We start from the raw sequence: 14,547 nt of genomic DNA on the forward strand, positions 1-14,547 counted from the left end.
TAAATCAAATGAATGCATGTAGCCCGAGTGTCGTTGAAAATAAATGAATGATTTAATTGTGGTGTTATTTCTCAGGTGGGGGAAACAGGACTTAACAAACCTATAGTAGTAGTATAGGGCTCCAGACTGATCAAATGTAACTCTTTTAGCAGAAGGATCAACATACTTTGTAAAAGAGCCAAAAGCTGGCACAACTTGACTCTGGACGTGTTCAGCCAATAATTAAGATCTCCATTTTGTTGGAGTTAAGCTGAAGGAGATTGGCAGACATCCAGTCCCTTAATGGCAGATAAACAGTAACACTGCTGAATAATTCATCAACCTGGGGACAGGTATGACTTGACATGATCGGCATAATAATGGAAAGAAATGAGAAATGTCATGTTGTCTAAGAGTGTAGCCTGAGGTAAACATGGGAGGAGAGAATATGATTGGCCCCAGAATGGACCCTTGGGGTACACCACACAGGGACGCTGCCCTGCGAGGAGGAAAGACCTTCGACAGACACAACACAATTTGCGGTAGACAAACAAAACCTTTCAAAGACAGTCCTGGAGCTACTTAAACCTCTGAATAAGATTATTTAATCCATTGTGTCTGAGATCAGAGCAGAGCATTAGGTAGCAGCTTTCATCAATGTATCATTAACAACTCTTACAAGGGCAATTTCAAATGCGTAATTTCATATTAGCTCGTGTAGTATTAACACTTGTTTAATTATATCAACACCTGTATAATTAATATGTGTATGAATGACTAGTGAATCACAGAAACCACACTCAAAAAGCCAAAGACATTGAAGATAATAGCTTATGCAGAATCTAGATTTTTGATTTTTAGGGCATAAATGCATTGCAAGCTTAGCACAGTAACTTTAAATATTAATCATGTGAAAAGTGTATTACATTGTATTACAACCTTGGAAAGCAAATACTTACTTTAAATTATGAATATTTTTTGTCCAAGGTCTACCTTAGATGGTTGTAAAATCAGCCCTTAACATTTTTTCAGTGTTTCTTGGATAATGCTCTGCTGGAGATCATTATTTACTGAGTATAAGTAGCAGCAGTGGCACTACTGCTTCTAAAGGGTCCATTATTTAGCTCCTTTATAAAAAAGAGAATTTACTTAACTAACTAAATCACCAAAGATATTGCTTTTTTAATATGTAGTGTGGCCAACTTATTGAAGTCGTTGTATTTCACAAAAACTGAACAAAAGTGGTCCAAGAATGTATTACTCTATCTGGCTAAATGCACCTCTTACATCAGTAACTAAAGGAATGTATTTCAAGGTAGACAGTTGAGCACTGCTGACAGTTTATTCACAGTAATTCACTGCTTTCTGGCACTCATTATAAGAGTATTCTACCAAATGATATTTGTCAAAAGAGCCTTGCCGTCTCTGAGCAGCTGTCAATCACGTGCAAACTCTGATCAAACGGTCAAACTAGGCAGCGCTGATCAAATATGAATCAATATTCTGTTACTCTAATGCCTATTTCTGGCCTCAAATGTTTTCAGAAACATCTTGTAGTGTACTGTTTAGCTGTAAAATGAGAATGTTTGTGACCCAGCAGCCATGTTGAGATCAGTTGAGGAAATACCAAGCACCGCCCACCAGCCAGAGCAAACTTTCTCATTTTACAGCTAAACAGTACACTACAAGATGTTTCTGAAAACATTTGAGTCGAGAAATATGCATTAAAGTAACAGAATATTGATTCATATCTGATCACCGCTGCCTAGTTTGACCGTTTGATCCGAGTAAGCGAGTGATTGACAGCTGTGTTCGTTGAATGAACAGCCAATAGGAACGCTCTCTCTCTGAAATGACCTGTGATTGGCCAAAGTCTCCCATCATGGGCTAGATTTTTTAAAAGCCTGAAAACAGAGCCATGAGGAGGTGCAGAAGTCTAGTTACCTCTCAGAACACTTAAAGGGCCTTGACAGGCTGTAATATTGTATGTCACTAAGTTATATTGAATATCAAATCATTGTGTATCATTAAATATAGAGATTTAGGGTTTCTGTGTTAGCTTTTCTGCATGCTGTTCTGTAACACCCTGTGTAGTCTGGTAATACAAAAAAAATCGGAAATTGTAGGTTAGCCTGTTCAGTCCACTTTCCATCCGCTCCCCTTTAAATGTGTTTCATCTCTTTTCTTCCAGTGCAATGCAGCCCTCTTTTGGGTCTTGCCTGAAAATTGAGCCTTTTTAAGTCGATCATTGCAAGATCTTGCTATGAACTCTGTTATAGAGTTCATTCGTGGCACTGGAGTACTCTGTCTCCCTCTTGTTGTAATCTCTCAAAGCACATTACATCTCTCCCTCCACGCGCTGCCTCTCTCCCCTTATTAACACCGGTATGATACCATAACCTGTTCTATGTAGGCACACATTATCACCACTTCTGTCCTTGCTGATATTATACTTGTGCGTCTCTATGTCTCTTCAACTGTATTATATGCACACCCTCACACACACATACTTGCATAATTTCATCATTTGAACTTCTTAAAGTTCGTCTGTCTTTGATAATCCAAGGTTGTGAGAGCAAAGGCCTTTTTTTGGCCACAACTACTGAAGAATGTACGAGTACTGTGTGTGCCACATTTAATCACTGATAAATCTCTCTCTCTCTCTCTCACCTCCCACTCGACCTGTAGCCGTGTGTTCAGTACTGGCCAGAGCCTGGTTTACAGCAGTACGGGCCCATGGAAGTGGAGTTTCTGTCCATGTCAGCAGATGAGGATGTCATTACTCGTCTGTTTCGGGTCAAGAATGTCACGAGGGTGAGTCATTGCGGCTTTGAAAAAAGCCTGCACAGGACATGTTGTTCCGCTCGGTGGTATTTCACAAAATGATAACTTGAACCTCATTAGAAATGCATTAGCTGTGTGGTCCTCACCGGTAATTCAGATGTGACATTTTACCTACAGTACATTTAGAGCTGCCAGCTGTAATGTGCGTATAAAACCCAACCTGACACAAGTCCTCAAAGTCAAAGCACTATAGACTCGGCTGTAAGAATACTGTGTACCTGAAACCTTCAGATGATGATTTGCATGTCTATATAACTTCTTGTACTGTATGTGCGCAAAACTCAAAGGCTGGATGCTTCACTTGATGCTGGATTTCTACACAGTGTGTGCCTGTGCATCGTTATCTGTCTATATTGCTTTATTGTGCATACTCTTCTCTAGTGTATGCCTCGCGGGACAGAGGGGGTTGTCAAATAAATATACTCCAAAATAAATACACTCTAAAATATAGCCTGGAGATTTGTACTTGAGCACAATGGTACATCAACGTATTCATAGACTGTATTATACATACTACAAAAGGACATTGGTTTGATATTCAGTAGTCCAGAAAATTGAACCACTGTTTCCATAAGATGTTCCCACAAGAGTGATACATATTATAAAAACTTTCTATGGAAAACATGCAAGAAAAGCCCATTAACATGCATGCAATAAAGGTCAGTCTCTTCCTTTTTCAATTTCTTCTTGCCATTACCTAGATAGGCGTCTTCCCTCTCTTAGGTGCCTGTTGGCATACTAAAAAGGGGACTTTCATCATCATAATGGATGCCATATTTTCAGTCGAAGGATACTCTTTTCAAGCTGCAAAAGCAGAGTCTCTTTTCATTTGTTCATAAACCTTGTCACACATTTCTTTTTTTAAGTATACGGCATGTAGAGATTTAGGAAGACCTCGCTTAATAAACGCACTGACAGCTCTGTCATGGTAGAGGGAGCACAGGGGATGTCACTTTGGTCTTTTCTCAACTTCTTTTCTCCACATGTGTGCATATGTATGAATCATTTTGGCTTCACACACACACTTGTGTTGAGTGTGTGTGTATGCAGGTATGGTTTAAGCCTGCAAATTTGCATAAGCGCATGCATGCATTCTGCTCAGGATCGCTGTCAACCAATTATTGAAGGAATCTGTATGCAAGGCGTCTTCTCGACGCCATTAGAAGCAGCACGACACGCGTTGCCCCAGAACTTCCTGTCTTGATTGGCACCCTCACCTCCTCTGTTGACTGCCCTTGTCACTCCCCTCTCTACCCATGGCACCGTTTTTTTCTACTCGGTGCACACCACTGTCAAGGAGAGGGCGACTTAACACAGCATGGGAGGAATCAAATCACACAGAAATAACACACACCTCTCCCTCTCACTGCCCCTTTCTCAGTGCATTAGTGCGTACGCTTCCTGCGCGTGACAATGATATACAGTGCTAGGGAGTAAAAGTCAAAGGAAGTGCAAAGTAAGCATATGTATGTGTGGGTATGAGAGTGGTACAAAAAAAAAGTACACAGTGTAAATCCCACCTCTGCTGAGGCAATTCCTCCATGCATCGTTGGTGTCTTTGCCAGCCCAATTTGCATGAGTTACAGTTCTCCGCTGGTCCTTAAGTATTAGGTGAGATTCCATAGGACAAGGTTATGAACACACAGGGACCTCTCTCACGCGCAGCCCGAGCCCCGCTTACACCTGCAGACCCATATATCTCAAAGTCACTCTGCTGAGTGAGCACAGCTGAGAGCGCCCAGCAAGCAGCCGGGGGAGCACTCAAACACGGGTGTTAACTGGCACACGTAAAAACACTGAAACTACCAGACAATGTAACACAACACAGACACACAAGTGCACATGCGCACTGTACGATTACACTCAGACTCCATGTGTTTAATGTTTCCTGTTGCCTCCCCTAGCTCCAAGAGGGCCAGCTGGTGGTGTGTCAGTTCCAGTTCCTGCGCTGGTCGGCGTATCGAGATGTTCCAGACTCCAAGAAGGCTTTCCTCAACCTGCTGGCTCAAGTGCACAAATGGCAGCGGGAGTGTGGAGAAGGACGCACTGTTGTCCACTGCCTGTGAGTAATCTGTTAGCAACACGCATCCTGTGCTGTAAATTAAAAGAGGAAAAAGGAGAAGAGGCAGAAATATGTTCTCTCTGAAAAGGTCTCAGACATGGAATTACTGCTGTTGAAGAGTGACATTTAAAAGTGCAAAATTTATTCTCAGAGGGGAGTATCACAAAAATGTTAAAACTAGGGCTGTCAATCGATTAAAATATTTAATCATGATTAATTGCATGATTGTCCATAGTTAATCGTGATTAATCACAAATTAATCCCACATTTTTTTAACTGTTCCAAATGTACCTTAAAGGGAGATTTGTCAAGTATTTAATACTCTTATCATCATGGGAGTGGGTAAATATGCTTGCTTTATGTACATTAATATATATATTTATTATTTTAAATCAATTAACAACACAAAACAATGAGAAATATTGTCTAGAAACCCTCACAGGTACTGCATTTAGCATAAAAATATGTTCAAATCATAACATGGCAAATTCAAGCCCAACAGGCAACAACAGCTGTCAGTGTGTCAGTGTGCTGACTTGACTATGACTTGCCCCAAACTGCATGTGATTATCATTAAATGAGCATGTCAGTAAAGGGGAGACTCGTGGGTACCCATAGAACCCATTTTCAGGTCAAGGAATCCCTTTGAAAATGGCCATGCTAGCTTTTCCTCGCCAAAATTTAGCGTAAGTTTGGAGCGTTATTTAACCTCCTTCACGACATGTAAGTATGACGTGGTTGGTACCAATGGATTCATTAGGTTTTCTATTTTCACATGATACATATATGGTATCCTCACACTAGCTTTAAAACTGAGCCTACAGGTGCACCAGTGCCACAACCTAAAAATTGCATTTTTTTGCATTAATGCGTTAAAGAAATTAGCGGCGTTAAAACGAATTAGCGTTAACGCGTTATTATCACGTATCAACTTTGACAGCCCTAGTTAAAACACGGTCCATCACGACCAAATCTGTTTGACGAGGCAGAGACTGTGTCGTGTTTCGTCTCTGTGGGGGTTTGTGTGGTTTTTGGTGCAATGAGATGCAGTGCCATGGTAGTATTTTCATAATGTAGAAAATCAAATTGTGGTGTAATGCGCTGTGCGGCAGTGTAGTGCAGTGTGTGGTGTTGTGTGCCCCTCTGTTGTCCTAAGCCCCCGGAGCGCACACCCGCTGATGAATATGAATAGGCCGTCCAGCTCATTGCCAACCCCTCACACGTTCATCCCCACCGCCCCCATCCAAAAGCACATCACTCAGCGCTGTCACACAGTGTTACCCACGACAACCAGGAAAGAGATTATGGAGATCAAATCAATTATGGCTTAATACAGAATGCGATGGTTCTCACTACAGTAAATCCAGGACTGCCAAAGCACTGACGACGATTGATTACCTTAATATTGCTTGTATACGCTGCGGAGGCTTCCATGCCCACCTTCCCTGCAATTGTCTCAGGAGAGAGGAAGTGGATTGTCCTCCACTACTTTATTGATATTGCCTTTCATTTATGATGGCCAAGACAATATTTCCGAGGAAATGCCACACGGCGCTGTTATTTCTCAATTTTCTCCTCCTTACAGCTTTTCTCATGTCGCTATTTTTGTATCGAGATATTGTGTGCATTTGCTGTATGAACTCTATCAAATGTTTTTCATGAGGTAGCACGAACACAAAAACAGGGTTATCAGATTACACACATTCTGCCCCGTTTATGCTGTTTTATTATTACTGTATTATTGTCTTCCAGAATCCACTTAAACATATTAGGAGGCTCCCACTGGAGACGGAGATATATTTTTTAGATATTGAAATTTGTTGTACGCATATACACAGTAATTACTCTGCTGTTCATGCAATAATGATATAGGATCAGGATTGCATGGTACTGACTGAGTCAAGGTCAGAACCTGTACTGCGTCTAATGGAAGGCAAAACAGGTCAAGCTCATTAATATGGCACATTTCAAAAACAAAGGCTATTTTAAAGTGCACACATTATAATTAAAAACATTTAATAAAGCTAGTCTACAGCCATGCTAGCAGCTCTGTAGAGTGTGGATACCCGACCCGAGCCTGATGGGACCAATCGGAACCTGGATTTGGGCCAGGTTTGGACAAATATTTACAAATGATGTTGGGGTTCGGGTCGGGTTCAGCCTACTTGACATCTAAAAATGATGGACCTACTGTCGGTGTTCGGCTAATTCTTGCTGTATGGTAATTACTGTAACCATGGTAACAACAATTGTGTGACAAGGTAACACAAAGTCAGTGCTTCAGCTTGCATTAACTGTGTCGGGCTCGGGTCGATTCAGACATAAAAAACGGAATGCCTGTCGGGTTCGGGTCGGGCTCGGGTACAACTGCCTCGGACTCGGGTCAGGTTTGGACAGAAATATGTGACCCGAGCCACACTCTACGGCTCTGTGACGCTGTATTTAGGCACAGTGGTGCTTGAAGCCAACTGCTAACATCAGTCTGCTAACATGCTCACAATGGCAAAGCTAACATGGTGATGTCAGGGATCACCACAGTCGTTACAATTCACCCTGAGATGAACATGACATTTGATCCTGTGATTCTTGTGACATCGTGAGAATCCAGCTGCCGTACAATGTTAAACATGAATGGCAATCCATACAACAGTCGGCGAGATATTTTATTAAAAAACAAAAATGTCAACCTCACTGTGGCACTAGAGGAATTGTCAGGGGGGTCACCAAAGTCAGTAGGATTCATCCTCTGGGGAACATGAATATTTGTCCAATTTTGTATGGCAATCCCATGGAATATGGTTTTTCAAGATATTTCACATATCTGGACCAAAGTGGTGGACCAACCAGTCAACATTGCCGTCCCAGAAGCCACGCTGCAAGCATTGGCTAAAATACAGCGTTAAAGGATAAAAAAAACAAATGTAAATGAAATGATAAAGACAAGGTATCTCTCTAAGATGTTTTTCTCCTCTGCAGTAACGGTGGTGGTCGCAGTGGGACTCTCTGTGCCTGCAACATTCTCCTTGAGATGATCCAGTACCAGAACATGGTGGACATCTTCTATGCTGTCAAAACTCTACGCAACTGCAAACCCAACATGGTGGAGTCCCTGGTAGGAGAGTCTGCAAATAAATAAAACTGTGTTTTCAAGTGGTAAGAATATGTCTATGTTTACTCCTGTGGTTTCACTTTTTCATTTAAGAATATTGTATTCTTCCACAGGACCAGTATCGATTCTGCTATGACCTTGTCCTGGAGTACTTGGACTGCTTTGAAGGTAGATAGCAACCAAATGTTTACCACAGCGGCGGTATCCGACCTGCTGGAGATTCGATTTAAGGCCACCCAGTGACCCCTCTACTTTAATGTTTGGACCTATGGACTCGGCATTGAAAGGACTGGAAAGGAAGGACAGGATAAAAAAAAAAAAAAAAAACTTGGTCAAGGTTCTAACTTTTAACCTTTAATGTACAGCTGTGATTTCCTCCTTGTTGGTGATGTTTATCTCTTTTGATATTTTTTGTGCTTTTCTTGGTCCTCTTTGCCTCCGGACTAAAGCTCTTTTTGTGCTAAGGGTTTATGTAGCATCTAAACAACATTCTGAGCTACAAAAATGGACCTGTCTATCCTGAAGAAGGGTCACCTCGGCTGTGTTTCATCGTTTCGTTCAAACAGCGAGGGGGGGGCTGGATGAAACTCCAGAGTAACAGCAGAATTATCTAAAACGTGGAAGCATTTCCTTCTCTCTCAAGAGCTACATACAACAGCAGTCCACTGTGGTTGTGGCACGACTTCTCTACCATACCATAAACTGCCTTATTCTCTGATGATAGGACGGATTTATTCAACATCGCTGAATAAATCAAGCAGGTTGTCATACTGGTGTACAAACAGCAAACAAGAGATGTGCAGCATTAGGATAGAGCAGCCCAGTCCTCAACAGTATTGATGCAGAAACTGTACAGTAGTGCAATGTGTTGTATTTTGCCATAATGTTTGTGCTGGATTACCATGTGTGCTATAGGTGGACGTTTCCAGGGACCACAGCACTGGGCCTGGTGCCACCACTGAAGTCTCATTACTGTCACAGTGCCAATCCCATTGACTGACTTGAACCCTCTCTTTACTTTGCTCTACTGCTTCATCTTGATATATGCCTACGAACATACAGTATGTACTGCATCGGCTAATGTTCTCGCTCCAAAGTGATTGTTTGTATTTTATACCCAGCGGGAATTGAAAAAGGAGCGGAGGAGAAAACTGTTAGAAATGTACTGACATGCCATAGTGGTGGTGTGAAAAACGATGTTCCATTAATGCCGTGGTGAAGTGTCTAAACCAGTGCGGCGTTACAGGTTTGAGTCTGTAACTCCTTTTACTCCTTTGTTGTCTGAGGCGTTTGGTTGTACTGTAAACTGTCTCAGCAAGCTAAACCAGTTTGGATTTTACCACAACCCCTTTGCGGTAGGGGGTTCATTTTGACAATTTTGACATGAATATTAGTTGTTGTTCCTAGTGGTGTAAAATAAATAAAGTAACTATATATAATAAATACATAAAAAGGGGTATTCAAATTGTGCAGAGGGAAAAAATGCGTCACCGCTGGTGATTTGTGTTTTCACAATGGTTAGTATCTTAGAATAAAAATGGTATTTTAAACAGGATGAATAGTGAGAAACAGTTGCCCACAGACCCTGCTGTTTTAGCTATCACTGACCTGATGGACAAACACAATCCACTGTTTTTCACCTACCAGACAATGCCTGGAAGACCACTGGAACTGTTAATGCCTGAATCAATCGACAGGCAGGATGGCATGTGATACACACAGTGATCTGAGTCAGCCTCTAAAAATGACCCAGGAAGCAATTCTCTTTGTATTATTTTAACGTTTTGTTCCAGAAAATATCTATTCTACACTCCATTATTGCCCTTTAAAATGCTCCACTATATCTCCGGAAACTCCTCTAAGTGCAGGTTTTCACTCCAGGACATGCCCTAATAAACAAGGAGAGACACCTTGAAGCCCACGGAAACTGAGAAATGGCAGCTAAGCGAACTCTGCTGCTAGTTCGCAAGTTCGCAAGCTCGCAGTCTGGTTCAGGTGGGAGCGCCAGAATATGTGAGGAACATAACAATGTACCAACATCACCAGGCTCCCACAGGTTCGCTGATAGAGCAGCTTGTTTTTGATGAGGATGAGGAATGAGGTAGCTACAGTGTAGTCAGCGATCTGACCCAGTATCACTGGAGGAAGTGCCTGGACACTTGTTACTCGAGGGTGGAAGGAATGTGTACATACAGATGTATATTATGTTATGTGAATACTATGTGAATAATATACTATATGTTTGCCGAGAGTAAAGACGTACAGTAAGTAACCACTGCATAACCACGAAGGTGAATGTGCTGTAAATGACCATTTTGTGAGTTTTATTGCCAGAACTTTTAACAGCCGAGTATGAACTGAGTCTCCCTGAGTGTTCATTCCACAGCTCTCCCAAGTAAAACAGGTCTGTCAAAAGCTTGTACGAATCCATTGTCTGCTTTGTATGTCCTTTTAGTTAATTTCAGAATCCACGTCAAACCGCCGTGTTCTCCAGCAGCCACGACTGTGTGAGCGCATTGTACTTTTGCCATTCAAAAGCTCTTTATTATGACCGCGCGGCGGCACCTGCCCTGCGAGTACCGTCGATTTTACTTGTGTGTTTCTGTGTGAACCGATGGTACATGACCTGACCGTTGTATTTGAGGAGGAGACGGATGTATTTTGAGGTCGGGGGGAAAGGGGTTTATTCTGAAGAATAACAAGCGATCAACAATAAAAGAACAAGGGGGGAAAAAAACGTGTTGTCAACGTATCATCGTGTGGAAAAATGCATACACAGCTAAAGAAGTCTGTGTGGTTTTATGATTGGTTTGTCAGCAGAAGCAGAGAACTGAGAGCTAGACATTGGACTTCCTGCCTACAAGCCTCCTGCGGTTTCTCATACGGATGTGGTCTTTTAGCAGTTCCCTTTCGCCTTGAACCGCATCGACCATTTGATCTCTGCCCTCTTTTTAATCCCTCACCTTATTTCTTTCCCCTTCCCCTTTTCATCACCCCTGCTCCTCTCACCTCCCCCATCCTCAACTCCTCTTCCATTACTTTCATTTCTCCCTCTCATCCCTCTCCGTCTCTCTCGCTTTGCCGTTCTTGCCCAGAGTAAGGTGACTCCAGACCACAGACTTCCTCTCTCACCCACGACTATGTTGAATAATGCAGCAGTCCTGCAAACTGATCCAGTGTTTAGCTGAGGGACAAGCCAGATTAATTAGAGGACAAGATCCCCCTACTGTTGGGCTGAGGACAATGTAGGACATATGGATTCACCTTCAGATTGGTTTGAGATTGATAAATCTTAAAAACAAGCTTTTGAGGAGTGTGTTGGTAAATGCGAGTGTTCTTTTTTAGATGAGATTTTTCATTTGTCACGGTAGTGAGAGGGAGGAATGCATTATAGATAACATGGCATAGATAAGGAGCTTTTTCATTGAGGCAGGCCATTTACAATGTGCAAGATTTTCTCAATTTCCTTTTTTCATCTGCAGAAAAGTAGGCCTATTACAACATGAAATCCTCAGCGGCAGGCTCCATCATCCTTTGCTACTCAAATTCGAGCGGTGGTTTAAATGAGCAGGTAATTGGAATCTTATCATTTAATTCTGATGGTGTAATGACTGGCAGGTGTAGGGTAACATCATCAGGCCAAGATCCGACTGGGTTTTTGTCTTTTCTCTCTGGGCTTCCTGTCTTCTATTCCTCCACTGACAGGCTCGATGGATGTCAGCCTTACTGCGGTCTCCCTGGTGAGTCTCGCACTGGATACACTCTCATGTGGTGTTTCTGTAAAACGGCAGTGAGGGCAGACAGCTATAGCAGTGTCAGCTGATGGAAGGAAGGAGGACAAGCTATGGCGGATAACTGCACTAAAATAGTGGTTTCCAACCTCTTTTGTCTCACCATTTATCAATTACATTCAGCTAATTATTTCAACAGTTTATCCATTCATTTTCAACCATGTATTCACAACTTTTAGCATACTATTTTGACCATTTACATTACTTTTAGCTTACTTATTCAACCATTTATCCACTATTTAGCTAAATGTTTGACCATTTATCCATTACTTTTAGGTACCCTAATTATTTCAACCCTTTATCATGGATGTATAATAATCCCTGGATACGTCGCTGCCGCTCAGCCTTGCTTCCAATTATTTTCCAGTGGCCATTCGCGATATTGCAGCGAAAAATCCCCTTGCGGCCCCAAAAAGCATTTTGCCCATGGACCACCATCATTGTAAAAGTGACGTCTGTAAAACTGTTAGCAGGACACCTTGAACTGCAAACAAGGCTGATTATGACTCATTCTATTATGAATGTTTGATCCATGGAGGTTTTATATTTGTCAAACTTTTTCCTCTGCACATATTCAGTGGGCCGCATAGGTTAGCCGAAAGCTAGAAAACTTTTTTGGCGCATGCGCCAGGCGAGCCACTCTGGTCGTGTCTAGATAACCTGCAATTTGCGAAAACTTGCAATAACTCTCGCGAGACTCGCTGTTCGACGACCTATCCCAACCTTTAAGGTCCCATATTGTAAAAAGTGAGATTTCCAGGTCTTTTACATTATAAAGCACGTTTAAGTGCTATTTAAATACTGTTAAACTATCAAAACGCTCAATATACGGAGAAATGCACACAGCCTGTATTCAGAAATTGCACGTTTGAAACAAGCCGTTAAGATTTCTGTCCATTTGTGATGTCACAAATATACAATATTTAGACCATTACACGGTTTTAGACGTAAACATTCTAAATGGGTCCCAGTTTATTTCCTGTTACAGTGTATGTAAATAACATCAGCTGACAGGAAGTGAACATGGACCCAAACTGTTGCTTAGCAACGCAATTCCGTTGCAATTCCATTGAAATGCACTATAACGGAGCGTGTCAGACAGAGGGTAAATACAGGTATATTCAGGCTGACAGTACGAGGAAAATAATGTGTTTTTTGAACATTACAGCATGTAAACATGTTCTATTAGAAACACAAAATACAAGTATGAACCTGAAAATTAGCACGACATGGGACCTTTAACTTTTCAAGGTCAATGCCCTAACCTTAATCTTAATCTTGGGGTCCGACGTCCAGTTCTAATATATCCATGCCCTTTATCCATTACTTTTAGCAAACTATTTGAACCATTCATTCATTACTTTTAGACTTTATTTCCCCTGTTTCAAAACCTTTTTCAATTTCAAAAGTTCTCCTCTCTTAGCTAACCCCTTAAACATCAGCTAACTCTGCTAGCTTACTAGCTAGATTTCATGCACTTGCAATGGCAATACATGGATAAGGTGTTTGAACTAAGTTAAGTTGGTGGAAGATCTGTACTTGTATGGCTATTTTCTCCCCAAACACAAGTATTTGGATACATTTTAAAAATCTTACTCTACAATCTTTGCATCTATACCCCTTAGCAATTGCAGCAGTACCCCCTGGGATACAAGTATACCTCAGGTTGGGAATCACCGCTCACTTGTTTTCCAAATAGCAACAGAGACATGCAAGCTGTTGGCTAAATCTCCTGGAAGGTTTTAGCATTGGCCGAATGTTATGTTTCAAAGCAAAAGTGGTGTATCTTACTAAATATTAAACGTTTCTTCTTTCATGCCAAATGCTTGATGCAGATAAAACCCAATATTCTCTGGGAGAATATTGTCAAACGCTTTTTTGCGGGTGACCTTGCCCAAGCCTCAGTCAATAAGAAGAAAGAAGAGAGGCATATCCTTTATGGAAATAGTGTTAGAGGCTTTTAGGGAAAAGAGAGGAAGATCTGGATCAATGTATTATATTGTTTCTTAGAAGCAAAACAGCTTTGTAAACAGACTGCTATTCTCCGAGGAGAAATCCTTCTCCTGTGCCTGTGCATTTTTTCCTATAAATTGCACAAGGTGAAATGTGAACACATACACACACATTATCTTGTCTGGCTATCCTGGGTGGTACTCAACTTCTGCCGGATAGTGCAGCAGACAAGACAGGTGGCTCCAGCTTTGTGCTCAGCAGAGCGAGGACGGAGAGGAGCTGGCCAGATGGCTCTGTCCACCATGTTTCCTCACTGCTTCCATTGCCACAGTCGGTCTGACTGGAGCCCTTATCTCAGCAGTGTGCTCTCAGTTCAGTGGAAGTCATGGTTCACGTGAACGTGGGGGAAGAGAGGGAGCTCCTGATGGTTCCAGCCGGGATCACTCAGGCAAACAAGAAGCCAGAGACAGATAACCAGAATCAGAGGACAGTCGAGCGACTCAACCGTTCGTTTCCTCTTTATCACCCTCACCTTTTGCTGTTACGAACCCCGCAGTAGTTTGCTTCCACCACGGACACCAGCCACCTTTAACTTACGATGCTTTGACCTGTGTCATTTTGTGGCCTTGAATTCAACAGTTGAATTAAGCCAGTGGAGGGAAACAAAATGGTTGGCTTGAAATGGCCACCGTAAAATATAACAGGGCAGAGGGGAGCTGTGAAATCCGGGAAAAGCATAAAGTTTGGGAAGTTATAGTGCTGAAATATCAAGGTTTAACACAGAAAACCTCTCTCTACCAGCCCTCTCT

General features: G+C 41.9%; 1 protein-coding gene across 7 annotated transcripts in view; it reads left to right on the forward strand.

Moving 5' to 3' along the window:
* The window catches only part of ptprub (protein tyrosine phosphatase receptor type Ub), a 182,555-nt gene extending 174,234 nt beyond the window's left edge, over positions 1-8,321 (forward strand). For all 7 annotated transcript variants that reach the window (XM_074654076.1, XM_074654078.1, XM_074654080.1 and 4 more), the window contains 4 exons: positions 2,668-2,793; positions 4,728-4,885; positions 7,862-7,997; positions 8,108-8,321. In XM_074654076.1, coding sequence (XP_074510177.1) covers positions 2,668-2,793; positions 4,728-4,885; positions 7,862-7,997; positions 8,108-8,170 — 483 coding nt within the window. In that variant the 3' untranslated portion in view covers positions 8,171-8,321. The remainder of the gene's footprint in view (positions 1-2,667; positions 2,794-4,727; positions 4,886-7,861; positions 7,998-8,107) is intronic.
* The last annotated feature ends 6,226 nt before the right edge of the window (positions 8,322-14,547 follow it).

Source organism: Sebastes fasciatus, chromosome 12, assembly GCF_043250625.1.
Source record: "Sebastes fasciatus isolate fSebFas1 chromosome 12, fSebFas1.pri, whole genome shotgun sequence".
NCBI classification, from domain to species: domain Eukaryota; kingdom Metazoa; phylum Chordata; class Actinopteri; order Perciformes; family Sebastidae; genus Sebastes; species Sebastes fasciatus.